General features: G+C 44.8%; 2 protein-coding genes across 5 annotated transcripts in view; one reads left to right on the top strand and one right to left on the bottom strand.

Moving 5' to 3' along the window:
• Positions 1-6,513: 6,513 nt before the first annotated feature.
• Positions 6,514-9,835, top strand: LOC307207390 (uncharacterized protein). Its single transcript, XM_079961163.1, has 2 exons — positions 6,514-7,778; positions 9,089-9,835. Exons 1-2 carry the CDS (start codon positions 6,932-6,934, stop codon positions 9,553-9,555), a joined length of 1,314 nt encoding a protein of 437 aa, XP_079817289.1. The 5' UTR covers positions 6,514-6,931; the 3' UTR covers positions 9,556-9,835.
• Positions 9,836-13,913: 4,078 nt separating this feature from the next.
• The window catches only part of PLS3 (plastin 3), a 65,398-nt gene continuing 57,935 nt past the window's right edge, over positions 13,914-21,376 (bottom strand). For all 4 annotated transcript variants that reach the window (XM_079962797.1, XM_079962798.1, XM_079962800.1 and 1 more), the window contains 5 exons: positions 20,810-20,924; positions 19,887-20,020; positions 19,186-19,309; positions 17,213-17,337; positions 13,914-16,056 (listed from right to left, as the gene is read on the bottom strand). In XM_079962797.1, the coding sequence (XP_079818923.1) occupies positions 15,924-16,056; positions 17,213-17,337; positions 19,186-19,309; positions 19,887-20,020; positions 20,810-20,924 (631 nt within the window). In that variant the 3' untranslated portion in view covers positions 13,914-15,923. The remainder of the gene's footprint in view (positions 16,057-17,212; positions 17,338-19,185; positions 19,310-19,886; positions 20,021-20,809; positions 20,925-21,376) is intronic.

Here is a 21,376-nt window from a genome sequence, read left to right as displayed (position 1 = left end):
GTTGCATATAAAAACAAGTTAACATCCTGTCTATTAATATCCTGACTTATAATGCCAAGTAAAAATACTTCTGTTTTTTAATATATATATATATATATATATATATATATATATATATCAACATTTTTTTCATTTCATTATATATCATTTCCCAATTTTTTTTTTACTAATTATTTGCATTTCTAAGTGTTGTGCATAAAAGCAATCAGCAGAAAAACACAACAATAAAACATTTTTTTAAAAGTGTCATAAAACTGAACACTACCTTAAGCAGCTTCCAGAATAAGAAAGTCTTAGCCATGTGCCTGAAATTTAGCAAGGAGGGTGCCTGTGATCTCATCTGGAAGGAAATCGCTGCAGGGTTCTGTCCTGGGCCCATTAGATGAAGGAATTGAGGAGATGCTCATCAAATTTTCAGATGACACCAAACTGGGAGGGGTAGCTAATGCCACAGAAGACAGAATCAGAATTCAAAATGACCTGAATAGATTGGAGAACTGGGCGCAAGCTAACAAAATGAATCTCAATAGGCCCAAATGTAAGGTTCTGCACTTAGGCAGGAAGAACCAGATGCCCAAATATAGGGCAGGGGACCCCTGGCTTGCCAGTAGTACATGTGAAAAGGATCTAGGGGTCTTGGTGGACCACAACCTTAACATGAGTCAACAGTGTGATGCAGCAGCAAAAAAAGCATTGCTATTCTAGGTTGCATCAAGAGAAGTATAGTGTCCAAATCAAGGGAAGTAACAGTACCCTTCTATTCTGCCTCAGTCAGATCATACTTGGAATACTGTACTGATTTCTGGGCACCACAATTTAAGAAGGATGTTGACAAGCTGGGACGTGTGCAGAGGAAGGTAACCAAGATGCTCAAGGGTCTGGAAACAAAGCCTTATGAGGAACAGTTGAGGGAGCTGGGTATGTTTAGCCTGGAAAAGAGAAGATTAAGAGGAGATATGAGAGCCATCTTCAGTGATCTCAAGGGCTGTCCTATGCAAGATGGAGCAAGCTTTTCTCCTGCTCCAGAAAGTGGGACTTGAACCAATGGCTTCAAGTTACAAGAAAAGAGATTCTGGTTAAACATCAGAAAGAACTTTCTGACAATAAGAGCTGCTTGGCAGTGGAACAGACTCCCTTGGGAGGTTGTGGACTTTCATTCCTTGGAGGTTTTTAAGCAGAGATTGGCTGGCCACCTGTGATGGATACTTTAGCTGAGATGCCTGCATTGCAAAGGGTTGGACTAGATGATCCCTTGGGTCCCTTCCAACCCTATGATTCTGTGATTCTATTACTTGGTTCCATGTCACTGAATGCAGAGTTCCAGTAGTTATGACCTGTGCATCTGATCCATGGGGGACCACCAAGAGAGACTCGGTGATCATGCTGAAATATAATAGATTAGGTGGTCATTGAGGTACCCTGGACCCAATATGTTAAGAGCCTTGCAAATTAAGACAAGAACCCTGACACAGGCTTGGTTGCGAATGGACAGCCAGTGCAAGCTTTTAAGCACTAGCATTGTGTGCTGGCAGTAGTCTGTCCCCATCCACAGTGCCACCACAGTGCTTTGAACCACCTGGAGCTTCTGTGCCAGGCACAAGGGCAGACACACTTAGAGCATATTGCAATGATCAAGTTTTGGAAGTTATCAGTGTATGAATCATTGCAGCCAGATCGATCCTATCTAGGATTGGCTGTAGTTTGCACATTAGCTATAGATGGTCAAAGGCACCCATAGCCATCGAGGCTACCTGAGCCTCAAGTGATAAGGAATAGTCCAAGAACAACCCCCCCACACACACACAAACCCCCCCCCCCATGCACCTGTTCTTTCAGAGGCAGATACATAATGATGGGCACTCGCAGCTTGAAAATCAGGAAGTCAAAATGAAGACTACTGATTTCTTCATCTAGCAGTGCACCCACACAAAATTTAGCTCCTAACATTATTGTTGTGGAAGAAATACCTCCCACTCTAGGTGCAGGGAGTGGGATGTGGGACTGAACCTGAGAGAAGATGGAGGGAGAGGGAAAGCAGGCAGCCAGAGAGATTGAATCAGCCAGGGAAGAGGCTCCCTGGCCAGGGAATGAACAAAATCTTAGTTAAGGTGCTCTTGGTAGGAGAGACTGAAAAATAAACTAGAGAAATTCCACTGCAGAGGCCATTAAAATCTGTGCAAAGGTTATGTCTGTCTAGCTCAGCATCTTAAGCCAAATGAGGGTAAGCATTTGTGCTAATCCTTAGTTTGCCAGATATCTAGTAATCCAGCCCTTGGGGCTTGTTGTGTTCTTGCCAGGGCTCAGAAAAATTACAAGATGTCTGGAGTCCAATCACAGAGCAGTCCTGCAGTGCTTGAACCTCCTTCTTGGGTCAGAAGCAAAGGGCTCTCACAGCAAGCAACAAAGTGGCTTCCAGGGGTGCCAACTTTAATAAAATACTGGGGAGGCCCAGGTAAGCCCCATCCCACATAATCAATCACATGACATAGTGCACACACCATCTGAATGGCAATGCCCATCAGCTTTGGGAGGGGCAGTTCCCTTAAATATTTTATTGAGGGGCGAAGGGACCTTGGCCCTTAGAAGTTGGCTCCTACGGGGCTGCAGTCAGAAGGGGCTCAGAAGGAGACAACCCATGGAATAATTAGGCTCCTTCCCTCCAAGTTAGGCCCCATGTCCATTTAGATGAAAATTTGCCCCCCAAATTCCATAGTTTTCCAAACTCTCAAGGGTTGAATTCGACACAGGGCCAGTTTACCTGTGAGGTCATATTACCCCATCCATGCATAGGCTCAAACACACATTCAGCTGCTCCAGTCTACAGGACTGGCACCATGGCAGATGCCACAAAGCACTTGCCCTACATTCATAGGAAATCAAACTTAGTGTGTTAGCAGCCACACGTCAGGCAGGCACCCTCACCCTTTATGGTGCTGCTTAAAACCTTCGGGGCTAGACAAGCCTGTCCCGGCATGTTAGCATGTATTTTAAACTGATTTTTAGCTTAGCGTGGATTTTCTGATTTTTTTTTTACTGATAATTTCATTTTAAAAATTCTTTTTGTCAACTACTCTGAGGAGTGTATATACATTTCAAGAAACAAATAAATATAAATAAATCTGTCACCCAAAGGTGATTTGCACAATTCATAGAATCATAGAGATGGAACTGCAATTTGCTGATATCCTGAGAGTTATTTAACTGTGTACTATTATATTTTAAATGGATTATTGAATATTACTTTATTTTATGCATCATTTTTTTTACAGTCTTTTTTTTATTATGACTTATTTGTATTGGATTGTTTTGTTACTAGATGTGTGATCTTTGCAGTATATTTTGATGCTTCTTTGGCTTGTATGCTGCCTTGTGTATAGCAATCCAGGAAGGTGGCGCACAAACTAAAGGTGAAATGAAATGAAATGGAATCATATCTGACCAGACAACTCATGTATGTAGTAGCACTGGGTCCATCTGCACATGGGTGTAGCCAAGATTTATGGAGGAGCGGGGCAGAAACTCAGTTAAGGTTTTTTTTTATTTACTGGGGGGCAGTTGCCCCCCTGTGCCTCCTTGGCTACAGCCGTACATCTGCACACAAACATAGTAAGATGCATTATACAGAACCAAATCCTTGGTCCATCTGACTCAGGTCTCTGGGTTTCAGACTGGGAATGTCACCAGCCCTACTTGGAAACTCCCACGATTAAATCTCAGATCTTCTGCCTGCAAAACAGATGTTCTGCTGCCAGACCAAGGCCCATTGCTACACAGTGAACAATGGATGCTATGTGGTCTGTCTGCAGGAGGGTGTCCAAAGAGCTACCCTCTGTGCTGCCCACCAGCAAACATCAGCCACTGCAAAGTTCTCTCTTTATTTGCAGAGCCTGGGGATTCAGAAGGAGAGGGCAGCTAGCAGATTAGGTGGAAGGTTCCCCGTGAGGAGTGGCAGCTTGTGAAGATGGGCTGCTGACCAATAGCTTTTAGCTGTGTTCAATCAATGGAACCTCCAGATTCAGCTGCAGTATACCTCTGGATACCTGAAGGACAATCAGGAGGGCTCTCGCCTTAGGGCCTTTTCTGGGATTCTAGAATTCATTTGTTTGAGCCGTTGTGGGAAACACAATGTTTAACGGGGATCTGATCTGTCAGAGATTGACTTATGGCTTCTCCGTGTTCTGGTCTTCTGGTCAGAGTGTGTGTGCTCGTGCCCACGCACGCTAATGATGTGTAAATATGCAAATCTGAGCTGAGCCTTACAGAATTAGCATCAGATTAGAGCACGAGAAAAGCTGTTTTCTCTTGAGTGGAATGGAAGCGATTAGGCGCCTGATCGTTAAGCGAGTTGCTGCTCCGGAGGTCTTAAAGCTGCGGCAGGAATCGCCGTTTGGAAGCTCATAACGGCTGCTTCTCCTGTCCTTCGGCGGCCTGTGTGCGTGTGACGCTTTGAGTCTTTACGATGCCTTCTAGGGAGTAATGCAGACTCGGGGTGTATTCTTGGTTACCAAGGCTGCTCCGGCCAACTTATTTCATTATTTATTATTTACGGGTCCCTGACCCTAAGATCCCAAGGCGGGCTACAACAATTAAAAACACAATGTTGAAAACAGCTTAAAACAACTTTCAGAAACAATTGTGTGAGTCCTAAAAGTATACATCTCTGATATACACATCTTACAGTATGAATTTTACTTCGAATTAAAACGAACAAACAACACACACCCCACCCCACTCTCGCTTACAACACACTTTTAGAGAGACCATGGAAGCTGCTTTGTGGAGAAGATTTCAACCAAAGCTGGGTATGCATTGTGTTCAAAACATAGAATTGTAGATATGTAAGGGTCCACAAGGAGGATCACATAGTCCAACTCCCAGCAGTGCAGGAACATTTTGCTCCAAGCAGAGCTCGAACCCATGACCTTGAGATTAATAGTCTCCTGCTCTACTGACTGAGCTGTCCCTCACCCATCTGCTTTGGTTGGAATTGTGTGTGCATGGAATTTAATGAGCAAAAGGGGCCCTCTCCAAGCCCATGGTTTTCATCCCTCCAGCCCCCACTCCAGCCATATAAAAAACAAAAAACAAAACAAGGGTATCATATTAGCCTAGACTCTGTAAGAAAAAAACAGCACCCTGAAGTCCTTAGCTGGGTCCTTGGGTGGTATTGCTGCTGGATGTTGCCATGACAGGGTCTTCTCACTGGTGGCTCCTCAGTTCTGGAATACCCTCCATGGTGAGCTGTGTATGTTATTAACATTTCAGCATAATGGTTTTGTTTGTTTGTTTTGTAGAAATAGTCTGTTTCTGGCGTCTTTGAAATTTTGAGGATATTTGAGTGTTTTAAAACATTTTCAAAATCTTTGCATTGCTTTGATAGTTTTGTTGTTTGCTGCCCTGGGCCCCTTTGGATGGAAATACATGATAAAAGTTGAATAAATCAAATAACAAACACGGTATGTTTATTAAAAGTATTCATCACACAATATGTTGCACAGAGCGGGTGGTGGTTGGACATCTTACCTTTCATGCCAGATGAAGAGTGCTGCATAACTCAGAAGCCTGCCACATTCCTTATGATAAATGGCAAGTAAGAAATCTAAAGAATAAAAATAAATCCACATCCATTCAAGGAGGAGGAAGAGGAGGAAGAGGAGGAGAAGCAGCCTGTCACATTTCCAGCAACTCACCATACTGTCCCTGCTTAGCCAGACCCTCTTCGGGTAATGGAGTCTAGTTGGGGAGAAAAGTGTTGCATGGGAGCCCCGACCCCACTTTCTATGGGATTGCAGTAGATCCGGGCTTAACCACACAGATCCACGGCTGTTGTGTAGAATGACAAGGGATGCCCTGGTTGAGGCAGAATCCTCAAGTCACAGAAGGCATCAGAACAGATTCACATACTGAACTAGAAAGTTAAAGGGAGCAACAGCTACAACAAAATTCTCAAAAAGGCAGATCATAGGTGAAGAGCATCTAAGGATGTCGGGGGCCAGCAGACAAGCAAGCTATTAAATGCTTTCTTCACATAGCTGTCAACTTTCAGATTTGAAAATAAGGTATCAGCAGCCTCACCTGTCCCGGGGACAGTCTACGGGATATCTAACAATGCGGGATAGCAGCGGGAAACGGCGCTGGAATAAGGGAATTTCCCGCAAAAAAAGGGAAGGTTGACAGCTATGTTTCTTCATCAGTCAAAACAAGTAGACTGCAGGCATCCTTGTTGTGGTTAATAACATGCTGTTCCAGTCTGGAGCAGAAATTGGATTCAGTTCACACTTGCTTTTTGGGAATAGTTCCTAAACTGTTTTAATTTATGTGTGTTTTTTATTTTAGTGTAATATTGTTGCAAACCACTTTGATTTTTGTTATAAAATTGTAGTATTCAAATATTTTTTATAAATATATACAGAAAGGCAAACCTGCCTAATTTGCTCTTTCCATGCAAACTTAAACACATATATTGGAATTTTCACTTTTCCTAATGTTTGCAATGTGGTTCTCCATCCTGGTTAATGTTTCTAAAACTGCAAATGCTAGGTTAAAGTGTGCATAAAAATGAAAACAGCATCTATATTGAGGAGACAGCTTTGCAAAACTGTCTGCATGGAGCAAAATTGCATACAAAAGTTATGGGTCAGGAGGAATTATCGCTAAAATGCAGATTAAATTTCATAAGGGTTGGTTTTGAAAACGGAGCTGTAACTTGATGTGGAAATGCAGAGAACTGAACTTAAGACAGATTCGTTCACTCTTTGGCCAGTCCTTCTTGTAAGCTCTCATTTGACTAAGAACTTTATCCCTCCTTGTTCATAGGAAGCTTAATCTCCCTTGGCTTCATTTCACTTCTCAAAAGCCACCTCATTCATCTCAGTCCCCTCTGCCATTTCTCTCTGCAAGGCAGTCCGCGTTCTTGATCCTATGCTGGGACATGCACCTCCTGCTTCTTCTTTTGATCTTCACCAGTTCATTGAGGCCTGGCTTGGGCCCCTCGACTTGCCCCTCCTCGTGCAATTGCTCCCCTGGTGCCACCATTTACTGCAACAGCGCTGGACTCCGCAGCCTCCCTAGGGAAATTGCTGCTTCCACCATCTCGCTGAACCTGTCCAATAACTTTCTGCGCTTGCTGACCACCGACGCCTTCAGCAACCTCACCTACCTGAACAGCCTCTGGCTGGATCGCAACAACCTCACTTTCCTGTACCCGGGAGCTTTTAAGTCACTCTGCAACCTGCGGGTCTTATATCTCAGCAGGAACCCCAGGCTGACCTACCTCCATGCCAACACCTTCCAAGGCCTTCATAACCTCATCAGTTTGGATTTATCCCACTGCAACCTCTTTGAAATCCACCCTTTTGTTTTCTCCCACCTCCCCTCTTTGGAAGCCCTCGACCTAACCTCCAACAACATGCGTTACATCCCACAAGCTTTCCGGAGCCTGACGAGCCTCACACAGCTGTCAATGGAGAGGAACCACATCGAAGCCATTGGTAGAGACTCCCTGAAGGACATGGGAGCCCTGAGAGAGCTGAACCTCCGGAAGAATCGCATCTGGACCATCCAAAAGGACGCCTTCCTCCAACTGGACAGGCTTGGCACGTTAAATTTAGGACACAACCGTCTCTCCAATTTGCCTAATCAGCTCTTCAGTGGATTGACGCAGCTCAAGAGCATCCACCTAGAGGCCAATCGGCTCACCAGAATCAGCTGCCCTTTCGACAGTCTCCAGAACTTGAGGAGGCTCTACCTCAACAACAACCGGATTTTGTCCATTGCAGGTAAGAATGGACAGGTCTTGGCCATTTCAGTTCCTCTTAGTTTATCATGCCTCCCCCCCCCCATCTTAAATTCTAAAAGCTCCCACATTTCTGTAGGAATTTGTGGCTTTAAAAGCAACAACAACAGCCTTGCGAAAATTCATCAGCATTTCCATGATAATTGTACAATTGTACCTAATAAACACATTTTTGTATACATTAAGCTAAGAAACAATGGACTGATATACATATGTCTAATGTACTGTCAGCACAAGTGATTTTTACTAATGTGAATTTTGCACACAAAATTTTCATCAATATTTATTAATTTATTATTTGATCTGCTGAATCTATTGACAGAGCATTCTGCAGAACTGTGCTGATAACACTAAAGTCTCTATTTCTTGCTGTTATCAAGTGAGCCTCACCAACTCAAAGAATGATCAATAACACTCCAGTGTTGATCTCACTGATCAAGCAAGGAGATAAGGGTTTAGGTGGTCCCTGAGCTGGCCTAGTCCAAGTTGTTCTGGGCTTTGTAAATTCATGCAAAGACCTTGAACCTTGTGTATATACAGTGGTACCTCCAGTTACAAACTTAATTCATTCCGGAGGTCCATTCTTATGCCAAAACCATTCATAACCTGAGGCGCGCTTTTGCTAATGGTGCCTCCTGTTACTGCTGTGCTGCCGGTGCACGACTTCCACTTGCATCCCAGGGCAAAGTTCACAACAAGATGCATCTACTTCCGGGTTAGCAGAGCTTGTAACCTCCTAGCGTTTGCAAGGAGGACGGTATGTAACATGAGGTTCCACTATATACAATATGATCACAGCTTATGTGTGGGTTCAGTTCCAAGGCTTCTGTGTACACTCAAAAATGTGTATGCTCAAACTGCCCCCTTGGAACTGCCGCTGCACAAGCATCCCCAGCCTTCTGGAGCCAGCATGCTAAGTGGGCCTTGCCCTCCAAGTGAGGCAGAGAGCTTAAAAGCTCTTTCCACACCTGGAAAATGCAGTGAAATTTTTTTCCCAAGTTCTCCATCTTACTTGCAGTGTTTCAACCAGACAACCTTCAACTGCACACGGTTGGAATCACGCCAGTTAAATGCATGTAAGTTGTGATTGTACTATGTATATACATATTTATGCACATTTCTGCCTAATCTGTGCTTTGGTTGTCTGTAGAACCACATCACAAAGTTCTGAGAAGGGCAGGTGTCAAAGGACCAGCTGCATTTCAGTCTGCCTATTGGTTTGAGAAGCGTGAATTTGACTGCTTGCCATCGAATGCAAATGAAATCCAGTTTCTCTCCCCTCCCTGACTGCAGGCCCTGCTTTCACACACTTGAAGGAACTGGACTTCCTCCACTTGAACAGGAACAACCTGAGCTACCTCTCCAGCCACCTCCTGGTAGAGCTCCCCAAGCTGAGATACGTCCTCCTGTCACACAACCCTTGGCAGTGTGACTGCGGAATGTTGTGGTTCGCCACTTGGATCCTCACCTACCAAGGGGTCATTGAGGGCTTGCACTGTGCCTTTCCCACCACTCACAACACATCTCAGCTTGGCCAGCATGCTCAGGGGGCCTTACCCAGCTGCTCGCCACAGTCTGGGGTCATGAAGGAAGAAGGCTGCGATGGGCCCTACCCAAGTGGGGCTTCTGACCTGGTTGTTGCTGCTGCTGCTGCTGAGAAATCGTTTTGCCTCCTCCTTGCCTGTTGGGCCTCGTACTCAGCTGTGTTCTCGTTACCTAAGCAACTAGGTATCCACAATCTCCTTGTCAAGGCTTTGTAACCCACCTTCATTTCAAGCTGCCTGCTATAAAGGGACAGATCATTTCTCTAATCCCTTTTTGGGAGGGGGGTTTGCTCCCTGTCCATTAATAAACTGTGCTTACAGTTTAGCCCCCGCCAAGCTATCAATTAGCAAAAGTGTGATTAATGCTGCAGGCAGTGGCATAGTGTGGGGGAGGGGCACAGGGACAGCTGCCCAGTGCGCAAAATCGTTAGGGGTGCAAAATTTCAACTGCCTCAATACAGCTGTGTGCTTCTGTCACTCCATGCAAACCAGGAAGTGACCTCTTCTTTTCAGATCTCTGTGGCTGTAATCTCCTGGGTGCTGTGGGTGCTGTTGGGCAGCTGAACGTGCATGTGTACTTGGTCCATTTCCCTCCCCTCCCCACCACTCCTTGTGGCCCTGGGCACTGGCAACCTACGCCACTGGCTGCAGACATGCTCATGAGAGGCTAATTTCATGGTGGTTTGGCTGGGCAAGGGCATATGGATACTTAAGAGAGCCAAAAGTTCAGTAGGACAGGTTAGCTGCCAGGGCTCTGGGCTTTTAATCTGGAATGCTGCTGCCTGTTCCAAGACAACTGCGAAAGGATGCTTTGGTGTGGGAACTGTGGGCTGTAGCTCAGCTTCCCCATACAGGTCTTATGCAGAGAGGGATCCTTCCAGGGACTTCCTATCTGTGCTTTCTGTCTGATGATGTCAGGGATTAAAGTTGAGTCTTTGTGTGCACAGTATAGGAACCACGGGTTGTAAAGTTGGCTTGTTTCAACAGACAGTAGTTAAGATTAACCAGTTTAGGGTTTGAACATGGGTCACTGTTTTTTCTTTGAATCATTGTAACAGCCTGCAGGCATAATTTCAGTGTTTCTGTTTTGGTAAAGTTCTACTGGGTTCCTATAGTATTTTGATACTCTGCTTTGTTTTCTTTTTTTTTTGTTTTTGCTTGTGGTATCATGATTGCAATCTGTCAAACTGTTTAAAGATGTTGTTATGTTAAGTGGATATTTAAGTTATTAAAATAATGATGAAGATTATAAACAAACAAACAAACCCTATGTTGCCTTATGCCGAGTCAAATCTAGCCCAGCAGTGTCTGCATTGACTGGCAGCAGCTCTCCAGGCTTCCCTGTCCTACCTGGAGATGCCAGGGGTTGAATCTGAAGGACCATCCGCTTTGCCACTGAGCTTATGGCCACTCCCCACTAGTGGCCAAAATTATGGGAACGTTTAGGAAAAGTTGTATTTCTGAGGCTTGGTGGCTTAAACATCAGTCTTTTTTGGAATAAGATTACAATGAAGAATATAATGCAACAATCTGGGATGAATTATCTTTATTCTATAAAAAAACTACTGTATAGCCAAATAAAATAAACACAAAAAAACATGATAAAGGGTATTTCATAACTTCTCACCATTTCTGTTTTAATACTTTGTATGGAAACCTTTGGCCACAATCACAGCCCTACATCGGCATCCCATGGAGTGAACCAAGGAGTTTAGGCCACCAGGTATTATAATGTGAAACCAAGATTGCATGATTGCTTCTAGCAATTGTGCTTTATTCCTTGATTGCCCCTGACTAAAATAGTTTCTTTCATTTGCTTCACATATTTTCTATTGGATTTAGGTCAGGGCTATGACACCATTTTCTAGGTGACTAGTCAACTCTTTACACTCCATTTGCCACTGGTTACTTTTGAGTTAAGGAAATCTAAACCACAGAGCCTAGGGACTTGCCGATCAGAAGGTCAATGGTTCGAATCCCTGCGATGGGGTGAGCTCCCGTTGCTCGGTTCCTGCTCCTGCCAACCTAGCAGTTCGAAAGCATGTCAAAGTGCAAGTAGATAAATAGGTACCTCTCTGGCGGGAAGGCGAACAGCGTTTCCGTGCACTGCTCTGTTTGCCAGAAGTGGCTTAGTCGTGCTGGCCACATGACCCAGAAGCTTTACGCTGGCTCCATTGGCAATAAAGCAAGATGAGCGCTGCAATTCCAGAGTTGGCCACAACTGGACCTAATGGTCAGGGGTCCCTTTAACTTTACTTCTTGCCACACAAGGCAGTTGTGCTTTCTTTTTCTGGTTATTTGGCTATACCTTTTGATACAATAAAGATGATTCAGCAAAATTTGTAGCATTATATTCCACATTAAATCATCTTTCTATTGCTATATGTTTTTATGGCATCAGTTTCTGGTATTATTCTAAAACAAGATTTAAGTTATGAGCTACCAAACCTTAGAAATACAACTTTCCCTAAATGTTACCACAATTCTGGCCACTAGAGTGTGTTCTTTGCCCCAAGTTACAGTACAGGAAGCCATCTCCCCAAGTCCTTTCAGATATTATTCAGTCCATCCTTTCTTCTTGCAGAATGTTCTGGTCCTGATGCCTTCACACACTCCACAAACTCCCTAACTTGCAACATCTTGGAAGCAGGTGGGTTTGGTCAGGGATGGAGAACCTGAGGTCCTGAAGATGTTGCTGGGACTACAACTCCCACCATTCCCTGAACATTGGCAAGGCTGGCTGGGGCAAAGGGAGTTGTAGTCTGGTAACATATGTAGGGCTACCAGTCTCCCATCCTTAGGGAAAGGGGAAGGAAAACCTAAGAACAGGCAGGGCAAACATAACAGTGACCTCTTCTAGGTTCTGAGTTTGTCAATAGATGCCCCCAAAAGGTTTTCATTTTGTTTCATCTAATAAGGACTAGAATCTTGGATAACCCTCCAAAGTGCAAAATGTCCTTTCATTGCAGAGAATAACTTCACTTTTTAGGATACTAGGAGCCTTCCTAAGATTTCCAGCAAGTTTGCAAGATATGGATACATATTATTTACAAGGTATGTTTTGAAAGATGCATGCTTCTCCAGCTAGTAGTAAAGAAATGCAACCGGTACAGAATGATCTATGATAGGCATGCCAGAGGGATGGAGAAGAAATGTACAAAGCAGCACCATTTGGGCTTCATTGCAACCAGTGACACAGGGCCAAACTACACATTACACCAAGTGATACATTATTGAGCTTCTGAATTCCGCACCCAAAATACAGCCATGAGGAGAGCTGCCAGTTTGTTTGCAACATGAGCACTGGGGTCATTTTTTAAAACCCCTTCCTCCGTGCTATTTCACAATCAAAATCCCAAACTGTTTGTTTGGGCTGGGAAGAGCAAACATAGCTACCTGCATTGCAAGTTTTCCGTCCCCAGAATCTCTTACATAGAATGTTGCTCAGTCATAGAATCATAGAATCCTAGAGTTGGAAGAGACCACAAGGGCCATCGAGTCCAACCCCCTGCCAAGCAGGAAACACCATCAGAGCACTCCTGACATATGGTTGTCAAGCCTCTGCTTAAAGACCTCCAAAGAAGGAGACTCCACCACACTCCTTGGCAGCAAATTCCACTGCCGAACAGCTCTTACTGTCAGGAAGTTCTTCCTAATGTTTAGGTGGAATCTTTTTTCTTGTAGTTTGGAACCATTGCTCCGTGTCCGCTTCTCTGGAGCAGCAGAAAACAACCTTTCTCCCTCCTCTATGTGACATCCTTTTATATATTTGAACATGGCTATCATATCACCCCTTAACCTCCTCTTCTCCAGGCTAAACATGCCCAGCTCCCTTAGCCGTTCCTCATAAGGCATCATAAGGAATCCTCTGTGCATTCCTGGGTGAGCTGGTTCAGCAAGCTGTTCCTACAGGAATGGTGAACACCTCCAATGATGGAGCCCACATCCTGATTTAGGGTCCCCTATCCCGTCATGTGAGTGGAAAGGAGTGTTCAGGCTTTGAACTGAGAAGTAGTGTTGCACCTGCTTACTGCATGCCCCCCCCCCCCCGTGCCAAAGCACCTCTTATGAGCCACGTGTTTGATGATGCAGGAAAGGGCTATTACATGCATTGAGCTGAATTTCACTAGGCATTCAATGAATCTGAATTTAGGGCAGAAAAAAGGCAGTAACTCCTTCACACAGTGTTACAGAGTTAAATTATGGAATTTACTCCCCTGGGAAGCAATGATGGCCCTCAACTTAGGCAGAGAGGGCTGTAAAATGGGATTGGGCAAATTCATGGAGGAGAAGGCTGCAAACAGCTACCGGTCATGATGGCTATTCTCTGCCTCCATGGTCAGAGGCAGTCATGCTTCTTAATACCAGCTGCTGGGAAAGGCAGCAGGGGAGAGCTGCTCTTGTGCTTGGATCCTGACTGTGGGCTTCCCACCGATCTCTGGTTGGCCACTGTGAGAACAGGATGCTGGACTGGCTGGGCCACTGGCCTACATCCAGCTGCAGGCTCTTCTGACATCCTTATATTGGGCTTGAACCAGGAGGTGCGAGAAACTGGCACGCTGACAGAAATCAGATTTGGTCTGTATTTTAAACAACTTTATTTCAACTTTAAACAACTTTTGCTTTGTCTCCATATTACATCATTTTGAATAGCTCAGGATAACAATATGACCTGAAGGGTAGCTAACAGCTCGCCAAAGCCAGAGTACACTTGCTCCTATGGATAGAATGCCTTCTCATTGCTGATAACATTTCCCTTTTTTATTTATATAAAAAAATATTTCTGAAATCTCAGCACATTCCGCAATTACTGGTCCCTGCTGTTTGTGGAATTGGTCTGGTCCCATCTGCCATGCTTTTCTACATACATACACACACACACACACACACACACACACACACGAAAAAGAGGTGCCAGAACTCATCATGAGCGCCTCCCTTGCTCCCTTATAATGGCAATTGTGCCCACCTGAGAGGGGCCAGAACTGAGTTCCAGTGAGTTCCGGCTGGGGGGGGGGGAGCCCTGTATATAGATAGATAGATGGGTGATAGATGGATAGGTGTGTGTGTGTGTGTGTGTGTGTGTGTGCGCGCGCGCATATTTAAAAACTTAAGATGTTTTGCATACATACTCTGGGGTTAAACAACAAAGATCTCTAGCAAAATACAAACTGAACCAAGATAATATTACACACACAAAAAAGGCATTCATTTGGTTCTTTTGGTTTACTGAAGCAGTTGGCAATGCAGTAGCCTTTGAAGGTGGTGCTTCTCAAAACAAAATAATTTGTTTTCTATATAAAGAGAAAACTTAGCCAAAAAAAGGGGGGGAGAACCCTGCTATGCTTGTGCCTGCGAAGGAATAAAAAGCATCGTTAGGCTGTACGGAAGAAAAATAAAGATAAGAGCAGCACCATGTTTTGAGAATACTGCTGGAAGACTCTTCTTTGGAAGTACCATTTCCACCCGGCCCCTTCCTGTCTCCTCCCTTGAGACCAGCTGTGTGCAGATTTCCATCCCACAGGACCCCTGGGAAAAGAACTGGGTGAGGTTAATTGGGCTTTTGTTTTCAAAAAACAAGTTTTTATCTTTACAGAGAGCATGTTTGAGGAAGTGTAGGCCATGCTAGTTGAAATTTTAGAAACCACTGGCATTTCACATTAAGATTTCCAGTGTGAAAGTGATAGGGAATAAGCACCTGGCTTTGCTCCTCCCTGTGACTGTCACTGCAATCCTAACCATACCCACCCAAATGTATTATTTACTTCAACGGGGCTTACCCCCTCGTAAGTGGGCTTAGGGTTGCGGCCCAAATCATGCAGAACAAATTAAACCTACCAGCCTATAGTTGCTGAGAAAATGCTGCAGAATTACAGAATGTGTACAACTTCACCCAGTTCTATAATTTACAACTAGCTGCAAAATGCAGCCTTTTATTAGCCAAGATGTAGAATCCTTTCTTTCATTCTTTTTGTGCCTGGGGTAACACACAGTTCTGGTTACTGCCTTTGCCTCAATGAAACTGCAGCAAAAATTCAATGGAAACTCAATGCTGTCACACATTCTAAGACCACCTGAAATAAAATAAAAACTAGACTCTCCCCCCCTTTGTTAAGACAGAAGAGTGAGATGCATCACTATTAAGGACTGATGCCAGCCAGCTCTGACAGCCCACTAAAGAACGGAGCATCTAAGCATGGAAGCCTCAGCTGCCAGCCCAGCAGTCTGCTCCACAAAAATATCCAAATGCTTTCTTGCAGGCACTTGAGAAAACAAACCTTTCTTTTTTTAAAAAAATATCTGGGGGAAGAGAGCTCTTGTGGCTGGTTAACGCTCCCCCCCCCCATCTCTTTCTCTGAGAATTCTCATCACATTTCTGTCTTTTGCAGGACAAAATGGAGAGTTCCCCTTTAAAAACAAAACAAAACAAAAACCACACCAAGAGTTCTTTTGTTGTTGCTGCTGCTGCTGCTGCTGTAGAAGCTGGCAGCCTTTCCCTCTGGAATCAGCTGCTCTCGCAAGACACAAACGGGTGGGGGTGGGGGTGGATTGGTCTGGGTGCTTTGGTTTTGGTGCTTGGACTCTTAAACTCTCTTCATTCCTCGGCCCATCAAGCAGGCAAACACTGTCATTACCATCTTGGGTTTCACCTCCACCAGGTCTTCGGGGAGAGCATACACACGGGCCCCGATTCTCCTAGCCATTGACACGGCATACCTAGGAGCAAATGAAGGGATGTCAGGTGTCTTGAACCCTTTTGCCACTTGACCACAATGGAGGAGGAGGAGGAAGAGATCTACACCCAAACATGTGGGGTCTGCAGTGCCAGATTTATGTATAAGCTAAACAAGCTATAGCTTAGGGCCCCATTCTCTTGGGGGCCACCCAAAAAAATTAAACAAAAAAACCCCTGGATGTACATTTCCAAAATATCAGATAAAAAATGAATAAAATAAAACCTACATACAGCAACAGTGTTTTGTGTTGTGTAGGCTCCTATTTGTTATGTGCAAATGGCTTTAGATACCTATTAGGTCCATCAATTACCATATAGCATATATTCAACACAAAAAACAGTGACAATTTGTTGTTGACAAAGGACAGCTGGACATATAAGGGGCTCCATTACCTTCAGTAGCTTAGGGCCTCATCAAACCTAAATCATCAAACCTAAATCATCAAACCTAAATCTGGCCCTGGGGGTCTGAGACTGTCAAAGAATAGTTTCCCCCATTTTACCAACTATGGGCAGATCCACAACATACATGAAAGCACATCCAGCACACATTTAAAGCACATGATTTCACCCTCCTAGGAATCCTTGGAATTGTAGTTTCCCCTTCACAGAGCTACAATTCCCAGTAACCACAACAAATTACAGAAGAAGACCCCTCGGGATCAGGCCAAAGGCCCTTCTAGTCGTGTGTCCTGTTCTTACAGTGGCTAACCAGGTACCCCGTTGGGAGGAAGAACACAAACAAGACCCGATCGCAAGAGCCCCTTCCCCTCCTGCTGCTTCCAGCAACTGCATTCAGAAGCACTGCTGCCCCCAAGTGGGAGACTGAGCACCACGGCTAGTAGCCACGGACAGCTCCAAATTTCTCTGTGAATTTGCCAAATCCCCTTTTTAAAGCCACCTAGTTGGCGACCCTCACTGCCTCCTGTGGGAGTGAGTTCCGCAGTTCAACTAGGATTCTTTGCAGGGAGTCATGTGCTTTAAATGTGGAATCCTGAAAGCAAAAATTCTGGGATCAGCATATGTTTTTGGACTATGAGGTCTGCACACTAGACCTGGAGCCAGAGTTTCAAATGAGAATACATTTGGTAGAATGCTAAAAAACTAGGACACTGAAGAAGAAGGAAAGAGGCTTACTTGGCATTACTGTGTTTATCTTCCTCTGACAGGTCTCCTGTCTTCACAAGATCATAATTTATACAGCCAGGTTGAATGGCATCAATTAAGTCCACAACGGCTAAGCTGCTGCTAATACTCTTGTCCTAGATGAGAGAAGGGGGTCAGTATGTTAACGTAATTTAAAATTTGAGGAAGCGGGTGACAGACAATTCATACACAGAACACACACAGTTGAATTGTATAATAATAATAATAATAATAATAATAATAATAATAATAATAATAATAAAATTATTTATACCCCACCCATCTGGCTGGGTTTCCCCAGCCACACTGGGCGGCTTCCAACAAAATATTAAAATACAATAATCTGTTAAACATTAAAAGCTTCCCTAAACAGGGCTGCCTTCAGATGTCTTCTAAAAATCTGGTAGTTGTTTTTCTCTTTGACATCTGGTGGGAGGGCGTTCCACAGGGTGGATGCCACTACCAAGAAGGCCCTCTGCCTGGTTTCCTGTAACTTTGCTTCTTGCAGGGAGGGAACCGCCAGAAGGCCCTCGGCACTGGACCTCAGTGTCCGGGCAGAACAATGGGGGTGGAGACGCTCCTTCAGGTATACTGGACCGAGGCCATTTAGGGCTTTAAAGGTCAGCACGAACACTTTGAATTGTGCTCGGAAACGTACTGGGAGCCAGTGTAGGTCTTTCAAGACTGGTGTTATGTGGTCTTGGTGGCTGCTCCCAGTCACCAGTCTAGCTGCCACATTCTGGATTAGTTGTAGTTTCCAGGTCACCTTCAAAGGTAGCTCCACATAGAGCGCATTGCAGTAGTCCAAGCGAGAGATAACCAGAGCATGCACCACTCTGGTGAGACACTCTGTGGGCAGGTAGGGTCTCATCCTGCGTACCAGATGGAGCTGGTAAACAGCTGCCAGGACACAGAATTGACCTGCGCCTCCATGGACAGCTGTGAGTCCAGAATGACTCCCAGGCTGCGCACCTGGTCCTTCAGGGGCACAGTTACCCCATTCAGGACCAGGGAGTGCTCCACACAAGGGAAAAACCAATGCAATGGAACAAACAGCAGCTCTTACACTTGGGAAGAATCAATATTTCTTTCTTGAGGTCTACAAAAATCTCTTGTGGGTGTTTAATCATCTCTAAGAATCTGCCATACAACCTGATATTCAGTGCTGTTTTTCTAGAAAAAGAGGTACCAGAACTCCCCATGAATATCTCCCTTGTTCTCTTAGAATGGCAATGGCACCCACCAGAAAGGAACCGGAGCTGAGATCTGGTGAGTTCTGGCTGAAAGGAAGCCCTGCTGATATTCAGTATCTACAGGCTGCATCCAGCTAAGTCCAGCTACTCACTCAAGTGCAGTTCCAGTGAAATTAAACCATCTCGGTTACCCACACCCATTAATTTCAATCAGTTTACCCTGAGTTAGGATCAGCACTAGTGCAGCCCTGTAGCATTGAGAACCGTGCGGAACTATGTCTTGGGTGAACCAGACTGCAGATGGTGGCCACTCAATTGGTGGACTGCACCTCCATAAATAAATAAAGAGCAGTAGCATGTCACAGAGGATAGTTTGAGCGTAGCCTCCTTATCTACAAGCAGGGATATGTTTAAATGGAGGAACAAGAACTCACGGCAGCAGCTCACACCCAGATACTAATGACAGCCTGAAGTCTCACAGACTTCAGTTAGAACAAGGCCTAAGTTATTTGTGGATAATGGAAGATTTAGAAGAAGCTAGCAAACTGCTCACTGTCAGAGGTGTCTGCATGGGGAAAATTATTCCACAAGAGAAGCCTCCTGTTTTTCCCTGTCAGGATGGCTACTTATGCAGGCCTCAGGCCCAGAATGTGGCTATAGACACACCCACCTAAAAATACCAGGCTGCACCATTTCAGGAATATTTATGCTAGAATAAAGGCAAGAAATCCAATACCCATTTTAAAAGAAAGAGAGACGAATGCTTTGCACCTTAAAGCTCTGGATAGAGCTCGATTTCCCAGCTTCTGCCAAGGTCTTGTTTACCCAGCTTACGATAATGTCATCATTTGCCTTCTGACCATCTCCAAGATCCTCTAGGACGTTCAGAGTATATCTAGGAGCAGGAAAAGGGAGATATCATTGTTCATCACAAAAGACAGAGGAGAACTTCCAAATAAAATAACCTGCTTGGGGTTTAGCAGTGAAAAGGTGGCTAATGAGCAAGAAAAAACTTCTCAGAAGTCTTCCTAGGATAACCAGGGACAAGAGTTGCAGGCCTTGGGCTAAATCAGGAGGGGGCGCCCTCAATATGCTGTGGGGTTGTCAACTCTTGATTTGTCATTTTTTCCTAATTCAAGACATTTCCATAGTCATTGCCTTATAGCTGGGGCTTCAAATTCTTTCCAGACCCAAATTTTCCACATGAATAAGCAAACCATTTTTTATTTCCCTTTTTCTTAAAAAAAAAAGGGGGGGAGAGAAAGAAGCTGCACCAGTGGACCTTCTTTGTTTTTCCGTGTGAGAGCAGAAGCTGGGTTAACAACAGCAAAAGCAACCACACCAGACACAAAAGGCCCCAAGCCTTTTCTGAAACGTTTGCCCACAGTGGAAGGCCTGTGGGCAGCCCACACCAAGGCCTTCGTCCTGCAAGGAAGCATTTGCACACGTCAAAAACTAAAGCTCAATGATACCTTCTCATCAGCTGCCACACTACAGCCAGCGTGAGAGTTGGGTTGCCGTCATTGAGGTCTTGCCCGCCAATGCCAACCAGGGAGAACTTTGCCGGATGCTTCCCTAGGTCGACGGCATAATTGCAATTTTCCAGCTGCTCGTGGGGAAAGGGGGAAATTGTGGAGAGGGAGAGAGAAAGGTTAGATTGTGTGATGTGCCTTATACTGATGCAATCCAGCTAGCCTACTATGGTGCAGTCCCACCTGGGCAGAAATGGAGTTGTATTGCAGTTAAGTGTGTCAGGCTAGGACCTGGGAGACCAGGGTTCTAATCCCCACTCAGCCATGAAGCTCTCACATGGTGATTTTGGGGGCCAGTCACTGCCTCTCAGCCCAATCTACCGCACAGGGTTGCTGTGGGGGTTAAAACAAGGAGGAGGAGAACAATGTATGACACTTTGAGCTCCTTGGAGAAAAAGGAGGGATACAGATTCCATGAATAAACAGAAAAATCTTGGGGTTACTTGGAACAATATTCCCCAGCTCCCAAATGCCTGAGTAAGAAAGAAAGTTTTTTAATTCCTCCTGAATGTTAAGAATAATGGAGACAGGTGCACCTCACTAGCGAAGGCATTCCACAAATTGGGGAACCACCACTGAAAAAGCAGATGCTCTTCTGCTGAGTTACAGCCCTTCCCTTCCCTTCCTCCATGGAAACAGCAATTATGGGCAAACCTTCCTGGGAAGAATCTTTGTTGTGATGCTTGCTCTACTCCTGCCACGCACAGCTGCCAGGTGTTCTGTGTGCTGTAGAACACAATTATGCAAGCTGGGGAGGTGGGGGAGGCAGCAGGCTCTGTCCGTCTGTGATGTGAACTGAATCTGAACCCTGAATTTGTACAAAACCGTTTCTAAGCAGCAGCGCCTCCAGCAGGCATCATTACCTTTTTCATGTTTGCTCCAAGCTTTGGGTACGGGGGCTTGTTGACCTTACTCCAGTCAACAGGAACTTTTATCTTTTCATAGAGCTGCAAGATGACCAATGCGTCCTGCAGATCACTGGAAACAGAGAACATCAATTAATAGTTGATGTGTTTTTGCCACATGGGACATTTTCTTTTTAAAGCAAAACCAGCTCAATATTTAAAATACAGACACAACCCCCGCCGGAGTTATATGCATTCGACTCACACACAACTGGGCATACACGCAGTGCCAGGAAATAATTAAATAGTTCAATTCAAACCCAGAAAAGGTGGACGAGAGCTGGTGTCTTCGTGGCTCATGAAGAGACCCTCCCCAGAGCGCAAAAAGGACATGTGAGGAAGGAGGAAGCCCCGAAGAGACTGGAGGCACTGAGGCTTTGTTTATACTGCTCGACCTCTCCGCCTAACAACCGGTGTGTGGGGCAGCACAGCAGCAGCAGCAGCGGCTTTCTCCCTAGAGCTTCAATTCTAGTTGTGGATATTTTTGGATACAGTATTTTTGGTAAGGATTGAAGAGGAAGTGGC

Source organism: Podarcis cretensis (genome assembly GCF_951804945.1).
Source record: "Podarcis cretensis genome assembly, chromosome: Z".
NCBI lineage: Eukaryota > Metazoa > Chordata > Lepidosauria > Squamata > Lacertidae > Podarcis > Podarcis cretensis.
This window is presented reverse-complemented; position numbering and strand designations above follow the sequence as displayed.